Consider the following 16,413-nt stretch of genomic DNA (forward strand, 5'->3'; position numbering starts at 1 on the left):
CTGGGCTGGCCGGGGCTGCGGGTCGGGGGGGGAGGGGAGGGGACACTGGCAGGGCTGGGGGGGGGGGGGCTGGGCTGGCCGGGGCTGCGGGTCGGGGGGGGAGGGGAGGGGACACTGGCAGGGCTGGGGGGGGGGGCTGGGCTGGCCGGGACTGCGGGTCGGGGGGAGGGGACACTGGCAGGGCTGGGGGGGGGGCTGGGCTGGCCGGGACTGCGAGTCGGGGGGAGGGGACACTGGCAGGACTGGGGGGCGGGAGTGAAGGGCACCAGCAGGGCTCCGAGGGGGGCTCATTGTCAAGGCCCCCTAGCAAGGAAAACCACACCGCTTCCTGCGCAGCCCCCCGGGGACCCCACGACCTCCCACTGCCCCAGGCTGGGCCCAGCCTCCCCCCAGCTGTTTCCTGTCACCCCCCGTTACATGCACCCGGACCAAGTCGCCAGCATGTCCATGCGCTGCGACAGAACAACCCCCCTGCTCTAACCACTAGCCCTCACTCCTCCCCAGAGCTGGGGCGAGTCCCGGCTCCCAGGCCCTGCTCTCCCCCGGCGGGGGGGGGGGGGGGGAGGGAGGCGCTTACCCAGCCTTCCATGCGCCTGCCCGTGGTTAATGATTGACCCCCAGGCTGTGCTAGGAGCCCCTGCGGGAGCAGGCTCAGGGGCTGCGCGGGCCCAGGTAGGACCCGCACCCCGGGGGGCAGGGCAGGTCTAGTGGTTAGAGGGGGACTGGGGGAGCCAGGACTCCTGAGTGCTCCCCGGGCTTGGGCAGGAGGGGAGGCGGGGCAGTGGGGTCCAGAAGGGCTGAGAGGGAGCCAGGACTCCTGAGTTCTCTCCCAGCTCCGCGAGGGGAGCAGGGTGTAATGGTTAGAGCAGGGAGCTGAGGAGTTCAGTTCCTGGGGCCCATCCAGCCGTCACCTGTCCGCTGGAGCTGCCAGCAAGCGGGGGGGGGGGGGGGGGTAGCTCGTGCGGGAGACGCCCCTAGCCGGGGGGCTGAGACCGGACACACTCATGTCACAGACACTGAAGGAGAGGGGCTGGCTTGGAGGCAGTGCCCCCTAGAGGGGAAAGGCCCCTGGGCCCTATTCCCGGCCCCCCGAGCTCCCCACCCCCCGCCCAGGGACTTGCTGGCTGGATCAGGAGAACGAAAGGGCAACGTCTCTGTTCCTTGGAGCCAGCAGAGATAAGTCCCGGCCCGCCCCCTCCCTGGCTCCCTCCGCCTCCCTACTCAGTGTCCCGGGCAGGTGCTTTGGCCCAGCTGGGCTGGAGACTGGATGGGGACCAGCCATGGGGGAGGAGCAGGCTCCCTCCGGCGATCAGAGAGGGCGCTAGGGGGTGGGAGTGGGGCAGGAGGGGGCGCAGCCAGCCAGCTGGTACCCTGCTCCTCTATTAACAGTGGGGCGGGGTGGGGGGGCGCTCTGGGACCTAGAACTCCTGGGTTTTCTCCCTGGCTCCGGGAAGGCAGTGAGGTCTAGTGGTTAGTGCTGGGAGGGCCGGGAGCCAGGACTCCTGGTTTTTTTCTCTGGCTCCGGGAAGGCAGTAAAGTCTAGTGGTTAGTGCTGGGAGGGCCGGGAGCCAGGACTCCTGGGTTCTCTCCCTGGCTCCGGGAAGGCAGTGAGGTCTAGCGGTTAGCCCTGAGAGGGCCGGGAGCCAGGACTCCTGGGTTCTCTCCCTGGCTCCGGGAAGGCAGTGAGGTCTAGCGGTTAGCCCTGAGAGGGCCGGGAGCCAGGACTCCTGGGTTCTCTCCCTGGCTCCGGGAAGGCAGTGAGGTCTAGCGGTTAGCCCTGAGAGGGCCAGGAGCTAGGACTCCTGGGTTCTCTCCCTGGCTCCGGGAAGGCAGTGAGGTCTAGCGGTTAGCCCTGAGAGGGCCGGGAGCCAGGACTCCTGGGTTCTCTCCCTGGCTCCGGGAAGGCAGTAAAGTCTAGTGGTTAGTGCTGGGAGGGCCGGGAGCCAGGACTCCTGGGTTCTCTCCCTGGCTCCGGGAAGGCAGTAAAGTCTAGTGGTTAGTGCTGGGAGGGCCGGGAGCCAGGACTCCTGGGTTCTCTCCCTGGCTCCGGGAAGGCAGTGAGGTCTAGTGGTTAGTGCTGGGAGGGCCGGGAGCCAGGACTCCTGGGTTCTCTGCATCTCTCCCCAGCAGATGCCAGCCCCCCAGGACTCCCGCCCGCTGCTCCAGCAGCACCAGCAGGCCCTGCTGGACTGGCTCAAAGAGAACCCCCAGCCCCTGCTGCGCTGGCTGCACGATGCGGGGGCGCTGAGCCAGGCTGAGTACTTCGCCCTTCTGGAGACGGCCCCCCCGCCCAACCAGGTCATCGCGCTGCTGGAGTGGGCCAACCGGGGGGCCAGGCAGAGCCAGGACTTCCTGCGGGCGCTGGGGGAGCTGGGCGAGGCCTACGGCGCCAAGGTGCAGCAGTGGCTGCAGGCGAACAACCTCCAGACGCAGAGCGCACCGGCTCCAACGCGGCCAGGTAGGGCCTGCCCGCAGGGGCGCCAGCACCCACACTGCCCTGGGGCAGGCCACTGGGTGGCATGGGGAGACGGGATGCAGGGCTTGGCCCCACTAGGAGGGTGCCCCCTAGCCCTGAGGCAGAGCACTGGGTGGCATGGGGGGGGCGGAATGCAGGGCTTGGCCCCACTAGGAGGGTGCCCCCTAGCCCCGAGGCAGAGCACTGGGTGGGATGGAGGGGGGTGGCCCCACTAGGGGGCACCCCTCAGCCTGGGCCACTGGCTGGTTTGGTGAGGGGTGGGCAGGCCTGGCCCCGTGAGTATGGTGACCATATTTTTTGAACCCAAATTAGGAACACTTTAGCCACGCCCCCTGATCCCATTAGCCACGCCCCTTGCCACCAGAAGTCCCACCCTGGAGATAGTACTCCTGGGGTCAAGATGGACACATGACCAGAAGGAAAGGGTGTCGTGTGACCCCTCTAAGAACTCCTCCCAGTGTCCTCCTACCAACAGGGATGAGTTTGGCCGCCATACACCCCCCCTCTGCAACTCTCCTGCAATTGCATTCACCCAACTTGCATTGCATGAACTCGGGCAGGGTGGCTGGGGGGCATGTTCCTGCTAAGATTTTCCTCCTATGAGCGGAGTGAGCTCGGTCTTGTGCCTGTAGGGTTGCCAGATACTTAAAAAAAAAATACCGAACATGGCAGGGAAAAACATTGGTTGAGTGAAAAAAAAAAAGGCACAAAAGAAAGGCGCTGTGCCTTTAAATCCCCACACCCACCACTCCCCCCCACCCCTGCCAAATTCAGCATGTGGTGGTGGGGGGGTGGAATGTCCCAAGCTGGTTTCTTTTTACTGGACAGAGGCTGCAAATACATACTGGACTGTCCAGGCCAATACCAGACACCTGGCAGCCCTATGTGCCCGGCCGGTGGCCTGTGTGTGTCCCATGCCCCCTCCACCCCCCCCCAGCCCCCGTCATCTCCCCAGCTCCTTACCCACACGGCCAGTCGGGTTCTGTGTCCACCCACCCTGACAGAGCCACCCTCCCCCTTCCAGTCCGCCCGCCCGCCCGCCCGCCCTTCCTCACTCTCTGTACAAGCAACACCCCCCGCCCCGCTACCCAGGGCCGCATTATGACTTTCGTGGGCCCGAGGCACTTTTGCCTTCGTGGGCCCTTCCTCCATTAAAAAAATATTAACAATTATTTTTGATGTGACTTTAAATACTTCAACATTTTTTTTTTCTGTTTTAGGCAAAATGTAATAGATTTTCATGGGCCCTAAAAGTGTCATTTTTTTCTGATGTGAGAAAAAAATTAAAACGTTTTCTTCACCCCTAAAAGTTCATTTTTTTCTTCTGATTTTAAAAGAAATGAAAGCATTTTCGTGGGCCTCTAAAAGTATCGTGGGTTCTAGGCACTGTGCCTACTGCGCCAAATGGATAAGTCGGCCCTGCCGCTACCAGCCCTCCGTCCATCCGTCTGTCCATGCTTTTATAGACACGGCCGATTATCCCTTTTTATATCTGTCACGGCCCGGTCACGCCCACGCGTGGCCCATACAGCCCCCAGGGGGCGCCCAGCCAGTCTTCCATTCCCGCGCCTTCCACCCAGCCCAGTGGCCTTTTTACGTGTACCTACCCACACCTCCAGCCCCCCATCCGCCCCCTTTGTGGCCAGCCTAGGACACATCCGCGTTCCGTCCGTCTGTCTGTCCGTCCAACCTGCTTCCGCTCACGTCGTTTTGTCCCCACCCACCGGTCTTCTCTCTGTCCACTCGCCCACCCTTCCATCCCCTTTCTTTCCCAGTCAGTCCCAGGCCTCCAAAATCCCATCACTCCTTCCTGCGGAAAATCCTGCGGAAAAATGGCAAGAAGTATAAGCCAGCCCAAGAGGGACCAGGTGAGACTCCCCTACCCCCGCACCCGGCAACCATCTTACCAGGGAGCAACCATCAGCCCCAGGCACACGCTGAGAGGGGAGTGGGGTCTAGTGGGCTGGGAGCTCTCACCAGCTCTGGGAGAGGGTGTGAGGTCTAGTGGTTAGAGGAGGGGAGTGGGAGCCAGGACTCTGGGATTCTCTCGCTGGCTCTGGGAAGGGTCTGAGGCCTAGTGGTTAGAGGAGAGGGGTTTGGCGCCAGGAGTCCTGGGTTCCCTTACTCACACCAGGAGGGGGGTGAGGCCTAGTGGTTAGAAAAGGGGGGGTGGGAGCCAGGACTCCGGGGGTCTCTCGCTGGCTCTGGGGGGCAGGACGGGATCTGGGGGAGCGTGGAGTCAGTACTCCGGGGCTCTCACCCCAGTTCTGAGGCCAGCGCAGGGTGCGATGGGGGAGGTGTGGGTAAGGAGGGGCTGGGCCCACCCAACTGTGGGGCCTGGATCTGGGTCCTTCCCCCAGCAACAAGGACACTTGTCCCATGTCTGACAGGCGGCGAGCACCCCGGGAACCTGAGCTTCAGAAAGGCCCCGAGCCCCCAGCTGAAAGGTAGAGAGGCCAGGGGGAGCTCGGGCGTCGGGGGTGGAGAGCTGGGGTGACAGACGGAAGGGGGGAGGGTTGGGGCCTGGGAGCAGGACCCAGACTGGTGGGTTGGGTTAGGGGAGCTGGGAGAGGCTCTCGGGGCTGGGGGTGAGTCAGGGACAGAGATGGGGGTTGAGGGAGTCCTGGGGGGCAGGTCGTGGATTGGGGCAGTTGCAGGGGGATGGGAGCAGGGGCAGGGTTGGGGATCGAGGATTGTGAGAGTTGCAGGGGGATGGGAGAGGGGCAGGGGTGGGGCTGGGGGAGTTGCAGAGGGATGGGTATTGGAAGGGGGGCAGGGTTGGGGATTGGGGGAGTTGCAGGGGGATGGGAGAGGGGCAGGGGTGGGGCTGGGGGAGTTGCAGAGGGATGGGTATTGGAAGGGGGGCAGGGTTGGGGATTGGGGGAGTTGCAGAGGGATGGGTATTGGAAGGGGGGCAGGGTTGGGGATTGGGGGAGTTGCAGGGGGATGGGAGAGGGGCGGGGGTGGGGCTGGGGGAGTTGCAGAGGGATGGGTATTGGAAGGGGGGCAGGGTTGGGGATTGGGGGAGTTGCAGGGGGATGGGAGGGGGCGGGGGTGGGGCTGGGGGAGTTGCAGGGGGATGGGTATTGGAAGGGGGGCAGGGTTGGGGATTGGGGCAGTTGCAGGGGGATGGGAGCAGGGGCAGGGGTGGGGCTGGGGGAGTTGCAGGGGGATGGGTATTGGAAGGGGGGCAGGGTTGTGGATTGGAGGAGTTGCAGGGGGATGGGGATTGGAAGGGGGCGGGGGTGGGGCTGGGGGAGTTGCAGAGGGATGGAGATTGGAAGGGGGGCGGGGGTGGGGCTGGGGGAGTTGCAGGGGGATGGGGATTGGAAGGGGGGCGGGGGTGGGGCTGGGGGAGTTGCAGGGGGATGGGAGAGGGGCGGGGGGGCTGGGGGAGTTGCAGGAGGATGGGGATTGGAAGGGGGGCAGGGTTGGGGATTGGAGGAGTTGCAGGGGGATGGGAGAGGGGCAGGGGGCTGGGGGAGTTGCAGGGGGATGGGGATTGAAAGGGGGGCAGGGTTGGGGATTGGGGGAGTTGCAGGGACATGGGGGCGGGGGCGGGGATGGGGCAGGGGCAGGGGAGGGGCAGCTGGAGGCGGACGGAGGTGCGAGGGGCAGGCCCGGGGGCTCGAGGCGCAGACACATGACACCCCCTGTCCCCCAGCCGCCCTGCAGCGCCATCGGGCCTCCCTGCTGCGGCACACCGAGCAGCTGTGCGCCAACAAGTACGACCTCCACTCTTGCGGCCACATCGAGATCTGCTTCGCCCCGCTGCTCCTGGCCCCCCCTGGCCCCGCCGCGCCCCCCGGGCACGAGTACCGGACCCTGGCCAGCCGCTGGGCCCGCCTGCTGCCCCTCCACGCCCCCCAGCAGGTCCCCCTGGCCCGCCTCCTGGCCCCGCTGCCCCCCGCCACCCAGCCCCCCCGCCGGGTGGCCCTGAGCGGCGCCGCCGGCATCGGCAAAAGTGCGATCGTGCAGAAGATCCTCCATGACTGGGCCCTGGGGGCGGCTTTCCAGGGTCCCCTTTGCGCCCTGGATTTCTGCTGCCGGGAGCTCAGCATGGCGCCCGGCCCGGTCACCCTGGAGGGGCTGATCTGCGACAGGCGCCCCCACCTCCAGGAGGTGCTGCCCGAGCTGCTGGCGCGGCCCCGGGACCTGCTCCTCCTCCTGGACGGTTTGGATGAATTCCCACAGCTGCTGGACAGCGGAACTCCCTGCCACCAGACCGACCACCCGGCCCATGCCAGGGATGTGGTGCGGGGCCTCCTCGAGGGGACCCTGCTGCCCGGGGCCACCGTCGTGGTGACGTCCCGGCCCTGCCCGGCCCTCTCCAGCACCCCGTTTGATCGCCACTTGCTGATCCTGGGCTTCCACGAGGCCCAGCTGGAGGACTACCTGTGCCGGTTCTTCCGGGATGCCGAGCGCACCGCCGCCGTCTCCAGCTACATCGCCGGCCACCCCGGCTTAGCCGGGCTCTGCTTCATCCCCCTCTACTGCTTCATCCTGTGCACCGCCCTGGCAAAGTCCTTCCCGGCCACTGGGGAGGCTGCTCCCTCCCTGCCCGCCACCCTCACCGACGTCTACCGCTGCTATCTCGCCACCCTGCTGGGACACGGCTGGCCTCCCGAGCCGGGGGCCGGGCAGCTGCTCCGGCACCTGGGGCGCCTGGCGTACGCCGCCCTCTTGGCTGGCAAGAGACGCCTGAGCATCGAGGAGCTGCGGGAATTTGGCTTCGACTCCCAAGACCTTCCAGTCGCCTTCCTCAACCCCATCTTCCTGGGAGACCACCACGTGGGGTACCGCTTCTTCCACGTGACGGTGCAGGAGTTCCTGGCCGCGCTCTACTGCGTGGCCGCCCTGGCGCCTGGCGCCGAGGACCTCACGCCCTGCCTGGAGCTCTGGTGGGAAGGTTCTACCCGGCGGGACGGGGACCCGGCGCCCTCCTGGGCCGCTCCAGACGGCTCCGGCCTCCTCCGCCGCACCCAGCAGCTCCTGCAGGGCCGCCAGCACTGCTGGGAGGACCTCGAGATGTTCGCCAGGTTCTTCATGGGGCTGCTGCCCTCCGGGATGAGGGGGGAGCTGGCGGGCGTGGCCGGAGCCTTCTCCGGGGACATGCTGGAGCCGGCGGCGGCCTGGCTGGGGAGGAGGCTCAGTGCCGGCCCGGGGAAGCGCCTCCTCTCGCTCGTGCACTGCGTGGCCGAGCTGCGCCAGGAGGAGGTGACGGGCCGGGTGGCCCGTGAGCTGGAGGACGTCGACCTCTACAAGGTGGCCCTCAGCCCGGCCGACTGCGCCGCCCTGGCCTACGTGCTGGGGGCCTCGGAGCCCGGGCGGCTCAAGAACCTCAACCTGAGCTTCAGCAACATGGGCATGGCCGGGCTGCGCAGGATCCGGGGGCTGCTGCACCGCTGCGAGACGCTGCAGTGAGTGGGGGGCGGGGGCCTGGGCTCTAGCCCCACTCGGGGAGGGAGTGGGGGCTAGCGGTGGGGGAGGGGCAAGGAGCCAGGACTCCTGGGTTCTGGCTGTGGGAGGGGAGTGGGGGCTAGTGGTTAGAGTGAGGGAGGCTGAGAGCCAGTCCTGGGTTCTGGTTGTGGAAGGGGAGTGGGGGCTAGTGGTTAGAGCAGGGGAGGCTGGGAGCCAGAACTCCTGGGTTCTGGCTGTGGGAGGGGAGTGGGGGCTAGTGGTTAGAGCAGGGGAGGCTGGGAGCCAGAACTGGGTTCTGGCTGTGGGAGGGGAGTGGGGGCTAGTGGTTAGAGCTGGGGAGGCTGGGAGCCAGAACTCCTGGGTTCTGGTTGTGGAAGGGGAGTGGGGGCTAGTGGTTAGAGCTGGGGAGGCTGGGAGCCAGGACTCCTGGGTTCTGGCTGTGGGAGAGGAGTGGGGGCTAGTGGTTAGAGCTGGGGAGGCTGGGAGCCAGAACTGGGTTCTGGCTGTGGGAGGGGAGTGGGGGCTAGTGGTTAGAGCTGGGGAGGCTGGGAGCCAGAACTCCTCGGTTCTGGCTGTGGAAGGGGAGTGGGGGCTAGTGGTTAGAGCTGGGGAGGCTGGGAGCCAGGACTCCTGGGTTCTATCCCAGATTGTGGGAGCAGGAGCTCCCCGCTCACGTGGTCCTCCCCCTTCCCCCCACAGGCTGCGCTACAACTCCCTGGACACGGAGGCGGCCGCATTAGAGGCTGAGGTGCTGAGATCCCCACAGTGCCAAGTGAAACGGCTGATGTGAGTGAGCCGGGGCCCTGGGCAGGGGGTGAGGGATGGGGTCCGGGGCCACTCCCCTCGAGGGGGCACTGGCTCTGATCCTGCCCCAGTGTGGGGGGAGGGGCAGGATGTGGGCTTTGGGCCCCTCTAGCTCCACGGGGGATGGAGTTTGCCAGGCTCAGCCCTGTTCCCCACAGGAACAAGCACCTCCCCCACCCTGCCCTTGGGCACTAACCGATGCCCGGGCTGGCCGGGCCATGGGGAACGAGTCCCCTTCCGAGGGAGAAGGGGGGATGCACCCAGAGCCGTCGGGCGGGGGTCATTTCTGGGCCAGCTCCTTCCGAACTCTTGGATGGATCCTGCCCTGCTTCCCGGCAGGCTGTGCGGGAACTGCCTGGGCTCGGAGGGGGCGCGGCGGCTGTGGGAGGCGCTGCAGGACAACCGCACCCTGCAGGAGCTCTACCTGGACATCACCGGCATCACCGACAGCGGCCTGGAGAACATGCTGCCCTGCCTGCAGGCCAACACCAGCCTCCGGCTGCTGACGTGAGTGCCTGGGCTGCCCTGTAGGGGGCGCCGGGCTGCTGGGCGGGGTGGGGGGGGGCTCCTCTGGCGGTCTGACCCCTAGGGCAGCACTAGGGGCGCTGGGCTGCATAGGTGGGGGGGGGGTGTCCTCCCCTGGCACTGGGGACTAGTGGTTAGAGCAGCAGTGCCTTAGCATGGCACTAGGGGGCACTGTGCTGTGAGGGGGGAGGGGAGCTCTCCCCTGGCAATCTGTTGTAGCCTTGGTGCTGCATCCCAGCCTCAGGTGAGGGACCCCCGTATGAACAGCCTTCCCGCCCCACCCCAGAGGTGGCCGCATTTCAACGCTGGGTGAGGGATCCCTTCATAAACAGCCACCACTCTCCGCCCGCATCTCAACACACGATGTAACCCCCCCCGCAACTAGCTCCCTGCCAGCCCCCAGCTGCTGCACCCCAGAGGCAGCTGCAGCGCTGCGACGCCCTGACATAGTCTCCCCGCCCTGGCAGCATTGTGGGGAACCGGCTGAGCGAGGCCGGGCAGCAGGTGCTGGCGGAGCTGAGGCGGTGCAAGCCGGGCCTGACGGTGATCAGCACGTTCGAGAGCGACATGGGCCTGCTGCAGGCCTACCTGGACTGGGTGGAAGAGATCAAGGCTGACCCCGACCAGATGGACGCCGTGAAGAACGCCGATGCCTTGCGCTGCATCCTCTCCGTCCTCCCGGACTTGGACAATACCCGGGTTAGCCCCGAGGCCCGGGCCAAAATCCAGGAGCTGAAGAAGGAGCTAGGCACCCTCGTGGGGGAGGAAAGGTGCTAGGACCTGCACGTCTCGTTGCTAGTCTCCTTCCCACCACCAGGGGGAGACACCCATGGAGATCCCCATGGTGCCACCATCTGGGTAAAGCTGTAGAGAGTAACGGTGTCTGGGGGCGCTGGACACAGAATATGGGGCCTTGCCCCTCTAGGGGGCGCCGGCTCTGATCCCATCCAAAGGGCTGTGTGTAATGAACCGTGGGGTTCTCAGCCCCCTTCCCAATAGGGCAGGCACTCCCCATCATCCCTCGAGCATTGCTACCAGCCCCAGCAGAGTCCTGGGGTGTCTGAGCCCCCTTTTCCCACGTCTGCAAGGCATGGGAGGGAGAAGGGAGGGAGGGAGGAGTGTGCATGGGAATTTCACTGTAAGAGCTGGGACAGAACCCAGTGTCTGGGAGATAGAGAGAATCTCCCTTGTTCTGAGCATTATAGGGGACGTGACACACACTAGAACATATCTGCTTGCCTGCAATGGCGGGGAATCTTCAGAGCCACACTCCTCTGATAGTTTCAATATCTGCTGGTTCTGGGGCGTGAATGTTTTTATGTAAATTCGCCTAAAAAGGGAGATATTGGAAGATATTGAAAATAAATTTGTTTTACTATTATTTGTGTTGCTCTATCCCCTTTGTCGTGGGGGCTGACCTCGATGCCCCTGCATGGTGTTGGGGGGTGCTGTGCTGCAGGGAGTGGGGTGGGGCTCACCCCTGGGAGTCAGAGCTGGTCCCAATGCCCCATGGTGGTGCCAGGGGGCAAGGCTGGGAGCTTATTAGCTGGCATTACGTGGCTCATACAAAGGGTGAAATATTGGTCCAATTAGTTTACGGAATCGATGGATGGGCGACAGGGGAGGATCATCCTGCTGCCCCCCTCTACCCTAGCTCCCCATTCTCCCCATGGAGCCCCCTATAACCCAGGTCAAACCATTCTCCCTACCCCTTTCCCCATATTCGGAGGGTTCAATCCTGGTTCACCCCCAAACACCTGGTGCCTCTTCCCTGCCCCAGAGCCGCCAATCTGTGCTTGTATGGATGGAGAGGGAGGGTCTGGGGGAGAGACCCATGCGGGGAACCGTTGTCCCTCACTTCATCCCAGCCCCCCAACCCTGGTAGGCAGCGATTGGCCGCTGGGCTGCTCCCCTAGCCCGGGGTGGCCAGGCCAGGGGGCGGGGGCAGAGCCAGGGGGCTGAGCTCCTTTAGAGAGACCCCTGGGAGAAGAAGCTGAGCCAAAGGCCCCGCCCATCTGATTAAACCCCGCCCCAAATAGACACTGGCCACGCCCACATCCCAGGAAAGTCCAACTTCAGAAAACTGACGTCACCCCGTCCTTTTCAAGCCCCGCCCCCGCGCCTTACGGCCCCGCCCCCTCGCCTCACAAGCCCCGCCCCTTTCGGCCACGCCCCACCGCGTGGCGGCCGCTGGGACGGTTTGTGCGGCCCGGGGAGCCACGAGCCGCGGGGCATGGAGGGGCCGAGCGGGGCCGCCCGGAGCGCGGGGTGAGGGGCGCTGCCCCCCAACCCCTCCTGCACCCCGCCCAGCCCCAGGGGACCCCCCACTCAGCCACAGCCCCCCAAGCTCCCCCGACCCATAGATCCCCCAGGCGGGGCCAGCCGGGCCCCTGCCCCACAGAATCCCCCGTCCCACGGCCTTGTGCCCCATAGGCGCCTCGGCTCCCCACGGGGCCTCCCACAGGACCCTCCATGGAACCCCCCATCCCACCCCCCCCCCGAGCCTGGGACCCTCCCCACCCAGGGATCCCTCTTCCACATAGACACCCCATGGAGCCCCCTTCGGTCCCACGGGCCCCCAGCCTTCCCCGGGACCCCTCAGTCAAGGAACCAGACTCCCAGCACCCCATAGGAGCCCCCAACCCTCCGTAGGGCTGCCCTGTACCCCATGCACTTCTCAGCCTCTCATGGGTTCCCCCAGCCTGGGACCCCCCTCCGCCCCACAGCCCCCAAAGCCCCTTCCATTCCAATGCCCCTTAAACCCCAGCCCCCCATGGGATCCCCAGCCGGAGACCCCTAGTCCTCTGTGAGCTCCCTCCCAGCCCCATAGTTCACCCCAGCTGGAGACTGCCTGCTCTACATGACACCCCCGCTCTATCCAGTAGGTCTCCCAGCCTCCCCATGGGAACTGCACCCAGTCCATCAATCCCACCACCACATGCCACCTGCCCCCCAGGGGAAGCCACTTCCAGCCCATAGAGCCCGCAAGCAGAGACCTGTGCCCCCATCCGAACCCCCTCTCCCTTACTCCCTCCAGCCAGGGTATCCTGCCCCTTGGGCGAACCCCCCTTCTAGCTTCAGAGACCCCACCCAGCCAGGACAGCACCTCCTGCCCCATAGGGACCCTCCATCCCCCAGGGGTTCCCCTTCCTGCACCACCCTCAAACCCTACTCACTCCGAGGCCGGCTCGCCCCACATATCCCCCCCCCCCCGACCACCACCCCTTCCTCTGCAGGCCCCTTAAGCCCCAAGCCCCCGAATTCTCATCCTGTCAGGAGGGTGGAATCTCTGACCCCCTTTGCCGTTCCCCCCACAGCTCCCCCAGCCCCACGGAGCCGCCCGCATCGGACCAGACTGCGCTGGAGAAGATTCCTGTGGTGCCCTCCTGCCCCATGCCCGCCTCTGGTACCCCTTGGATCCTGGGCCGCCCCTCGGCAGGGGCCCTCTCCTCCATCACAGTGCCCATCCGGCTAGACGCCCTGTCCTACCTGCTCAACAGCGCCCTCATGGGGGCCTACTCGGCCTTGCCACAGACGCCCCTCTACGGCGGCCAGGGGGCCCTGGCCCTGGGCCACGGTGCGCCTCCCCAGCAAGCACTGGGCTGCAGGTGCCAGCCACACTACTGCTGCGCCCCCCTGCCGGCTTGTGCCAACCCGCAGCAGGCTCAGGTGGGGTGCTATGGGTCCAGCGCCGTGGGGCAGAGCAGCGCCGGCTACTCCCAAGGGATTTCCGGGGTCCGCGGCGACTGGCAGGACTTCTCTCCAAGGTGGGAGCGGCGTGGGTCCCCGTCGCCGAGGAGCTGGGGGGAGAACGGACGAGCAAGGGGGCAGAAGGATTTCAGTCGGCCCTGGGGCGGGCAGAGGCCACGGGGCGAGGAGGAATCTGCCCCTCGGAAGGCGGGGCTGTGGAACCCGGGATCCAGGAGAGCCCCGGGTTCAGATTATGCAGCCAGGAAGCGGAACCAAGATGGCCGCCCCTGGGATGCCCCGGGGGCGAAGAGATGGTCTAGTGGGTGCCCGCAGAGATGGGGGTCTGGCCCAGGGGAAACCAAGGCAGCCAAAGCCACTGGGGAAGACTGGGAGGCGGATTATGCCGGATCCACCGCCCAACGGAGCGTCTCGGAGAAAGCCAAGTCTTCCCAAGCTGGCCTCCCGGCGTCCCAGGAAGGAGAAGACTGGGAAAAAGAGTATGAGGAGCCCCCCAAATCGGTACCAGCGGTTCCCCCGCCTGCAGAGGTGCCTTCAAAGGTTCAAGCGGCCTCCGGCCAGGAGAAGAAAACGCCCCGACCGGCTGCCAAGGACAGCACCTTCTCCAGCTATCTCCAGAACCTTTTCTCTGACGTGCAGAGGGGCTCTAGCGCCGGTTCGGAGCCCCGCCGGGCAGGCAAGCCCCAGGGGGGCGCTGCTGAAGGTGGGATGCAGCGCCCGGGAGAGGGAGGCCCACGTGGCCGCGGGTTGGCTGAGCTCGGCGATTTTGCAGCCAGGCGGGCAGACCCCGCCCCTGCCGCTGCGGAGAGCAAGGACAGCGCGTGAGCCTGGGCCGAAGTGAGGGCCTCGGGGGTCTCCCGGCAGAGCGCCCATCCCTGGCTCCGTGGGCACTGCCGAGTTCAGCCACGGCCTCGTTTGTTAATTGCCATGTTCAGCCGCCTACCCGTCAACCTCCCTTCCCACAGGTTGTCTACCCACAATCCTCCATTCCTTGTCCTCTTCCCATGATCCTCTGCCCCAAACAAGACTCTCAAGTCTCCATGCCTCCTAACCCCCACCCCAAACAAGTCACCCATGATCCTCCCTTCCTGGCCTCCACCCCAACGGGTCTTCTACTCATGAGCTTCTATTCCTAACTTCTGCCCCAGCAAGCCTACCCGTGAGCCTGTCTTCCTGGCTCGACACCCAGGACCCTCCCTAACCCTTTTCCCGTGATCCTCTGCCCCAAACAAGGTTTCTACCCCCAAGTCTCCATTCCTGGTCTCCTCTACCCACGATCCTTCTAACCCCCACCCAAAGAAATCGCCTACCCATGACCCTCCCTTCCTAGCCCTCTGCCTGTGACCGTCCACCCCGAAAGAAACTTTCTACCTCTGGTCTTCCCACCCTAATCTCTGCCTTGAGCAACCCTCCCTCCCGTGCCCCAAACTCGTCTCTTTCCCCGTCCAAAGATTTTAACGTTGATTTAGGTTTTCAAATGATCAGAAACGGGAGGTTGCCCAAAAAGCAACCGATGGTGCCAAATTCCTGGCATTTGTGTCTCTTACTTTGTTACTTTCTGAGGTTTGGGTAAGAACCAGGACACCAACCCCAAATCCCCCGTCTTCTTCCCCCTAGGACCACCTCGTGGGGGCTTCTCTCAGTAACGCAAACGTTTGCTGTTTTACCCGCGTTAGAAAACGAAGCTTCAGTTAGTCTCCCCGCATCCTGCAAATTAGTGAGGTGGTTCATATCTGTAACTCCCCCAGGAGGCAAACAAGCCTGCGTGTTGTGTGGATGCGCACAGGTTGCGCGGGGCTCTGAAAAGAACGGCCGAACTTCGTAAGATCGGGGCCTACGTTTGCAACGTCAAAGGTCGGGGACTCAAAAGTTTGGTGCCTCCCCAACTATTCTGTGTGTTTTCCCTGCCACCTTCCCATCTTTTATTTTGTAGCATCACCTTTGTAGTTTCTGGTGTGTGGTTTCCTGTCTAGGTTTGAAAACACCCCAAGAGCCAGGCTGTTTCCGAGTGTTGGTAGAGTTGAATCCCCAACCGTGTTAAATGGTGTTTGTAAAGAGAGTTGGACTGTGAGTTTTTCAAACATGTTGAAACCCTTTCTCAGGGGAGATGTAAAAGTTTGAAGGTGGCTCTGTAGAAGTCTGTATCGATCACACGGGTGAGCCGGTTTGGCTGCAAACTGCCCCAGATCTCGAGTACAGTCGACTGTTAAAATGCGGCTGTTCGGCAATAAACGTTTCTCTCGACTGTCTAGCGATTGAAAGGGTGGGTGGCGTTTATTGCGTCTGCGGTGTGCGGCATGCCTGTGGAGCAGCCATGGCAGTCTCCCGTGTTCACCTTCGTGCACCCCAGAAAAACCACACTGCCCTGAGAGTTCTGCCTTGGTGCTAAAGGGGCCTCCCCGGGTGCATGCCACGTTTCAGACTTCTGTCTCTGGCATATTGGTGTAATAATAGAAACTAGCCGGTTCAGGCTACGTAGCCCGGGTGTAGGTCAGCTCTGTAGCCCAGAAAAATTGTATCACCATCATCTCTGGTTAAAATAATATCCCTATTCACCCCCAAATTGTTCTGGGCCATTAAAATAGTGAATTTGAATAATTGTGCATGTATCCCAGAGGAATTACATCGCACCTAGAACCGTATCCTGTGCCATTTTGAGTTGGGGTGGGCAATCATGTGTGAGGGGGGGCTGCTTCAGAAAGTCGTGAAGTGCTTGTGGGCTGCCTGGAAAGGGGCGGGGCTTCAGGCAGACAGGGCGGGGCTTTTACATAGCAGGAGTTGAAAGGGCTTGCGCCTCCTGTGTGGCTCCAGGCATCACGGTAGCGGGGGCGGGAGCTGCGAGTCCTTTCAACTCCTGATATTTTAAGGACTCGCTGCTCCCGGCCTAGCGTGCTGCCTGGGAGCCGGGCCTTTCCACTGCTTCTATTCAAAGGGCGCTATCCGTTTCCTGCCAGCCGTGGGAAAGGCACGAGCCCCTTAAATAGAAGCAGTTGAAAGGGCTCGTGCGTCCCGGCTCCCAGGCAGCGCTCGAGGGGGTGGGGCCGGGAGCTGCCGTGTGGGCCGGATAAGAGCTAGGTGGGCTGTATCCGGGCCATTGACGGGCTCTTGCCCAGCCCTGGTCTAGGGGTTCGTTTCAAGATGACTTATAGAATCACAGAACCCCAGGGCGGGCAGAGACCTCAGGAGTCGAGTCCAGCCCCCTGCTCAAGGCAGGACCAACCCAACTCAATCATCCCAGCCAGGGCTTGGTCAAGCCGGGACTTAAACACCTCTAGGGATGGAGATTCCACCCCCTCCCTAGGGAACCCAGCCAAGGGCTTCCCCACTCTCCTAGTGAAATTGTTCTTCCTAATATCCAACCTAGATTTCCCCCACTGCAACTTGAGCCCATTGCTCCTTGTTCTGCCCCCACTGAGAACAGCCTCTCTCCAGCCTCTTTGGAACCTCCCTTCAGGATGTTGAGGGCTGTTACCAAATCC

The 16,413-nt window shown here is 64.1% G+C and overlaps 2 protein-coding genes across 3 annotated transcripts; both read left to right on the forward strand.

Moving 5' to 3' along the window:
* Positions 1-550: 550 nt before the first annotated feature.
* Positions 551-10,607, forward strand: LOC142819617 (NACHT, LRR and PYD domains-containing protein 12-like). Of its 2 annotated transcripts, none has more exons than XM_075907869.1 (8): positions 551-672; positions 2,131-2,458; positions 4,252-4,344; positions 4,867-4,923; positions 6,141-7,896; positions 8,597-8,683; positions 9,041-9,208; positions 9,694-10,607. In XM_075907869.1, the coding sequence occupies exons 1-8, from the start codon at positions 607-609 to the stop codon at positions 10,001-10,003; spliced, it is 2,865 nt and encodes a 954-aa protein (XP_075763984.1). In that variant the 5' UTR covers positions 551-606; the 3' UTR covers positions 10,004-10,607. The 2 variants fall into 2 exon arrangements, with proteins under 2 accessions (XP_075763984.1, XP_075763983.1); XM_075907868.1 differs by having other exon boundaries at positions 568-672; positions 2,128-2,458.
* Positions 10,608-11,372: 765 nt separating this feature from the next.
* C24H19orf84 (chromosome 24 C19orf84 homolog) lies at positions 11,373-15,189 on the forward strand. The gene is made up of 2 exons (XM_075907885.1): positions 11,373-11,494; positions 12,544-15,189. The coding sequence occupies exons 1-2, from the start codon at positions 11,460-11,462 to the stop codon at positions 13,757-13,759; spliced, it is 1,251 nt and encodes a 416-aa protein (XP_075764000.1). The 5' UTR covers positions 11,373-11,459; the 3' UTR covers positions 13,760-15,189.
* The last annotated feature ends 1,224 nt before the right edge of the window (positions 15,190-16,413 follow it).

This window comes from Pelodiscus sinensis, chromosome 24, assembly GCF_049634645.1.
Source record: "Pelodiscus sinensis isolate JC-2024 chromosome 24, ASM4963464v1, whole genome shotgun sequence".
Lineage (NCBI taxonomy): Eukaryota > Metazoa > Chordata > Testudines > Trionychidae > Pelodiscus > Pelodiscus sinensis.

Excerpts from the sequence above, each read along its gene's own strand:
- LOC142819617 (XM_075907868.1), top strand. The coding sequence starts at position 607 with ATGATTGACCCCCAGGCTGTGCTAGGAGCCCCTGCGGGAGCAGGCTCA. Across the intron at positions 4,924-6,140 it reads CCCGAGCCCCCAGCTGAAAG|CCGCCCTGCAGCGCCATCGG; the intron begins GTAGAGAGGCCA and ends CCTGTCCCCCAG. Across the intron at positions 7,897-8,596 it reads CACCGCTGCGAGACGCTGCA|GCTGCGCTACAACTCCCTGG; the intron begins GTGAGTGGGGGG and ends TTCCCCCCACAG.
- C24H19orf84 (XM_075907885.1), top strand. The coding sequence starts at position 11,460 with ATGGAGGGGCCGAGCGGGGCCGCCCGGAGCGCGGG. Across the intron at positions 11,495-12,543 it reads GGGGCCGCCCGGAGCGCGGG|CTCCCCCAGCCCCACGGAGC; the intron begins GTGAGGGGCGCT and ends TTCCCCCCACAG.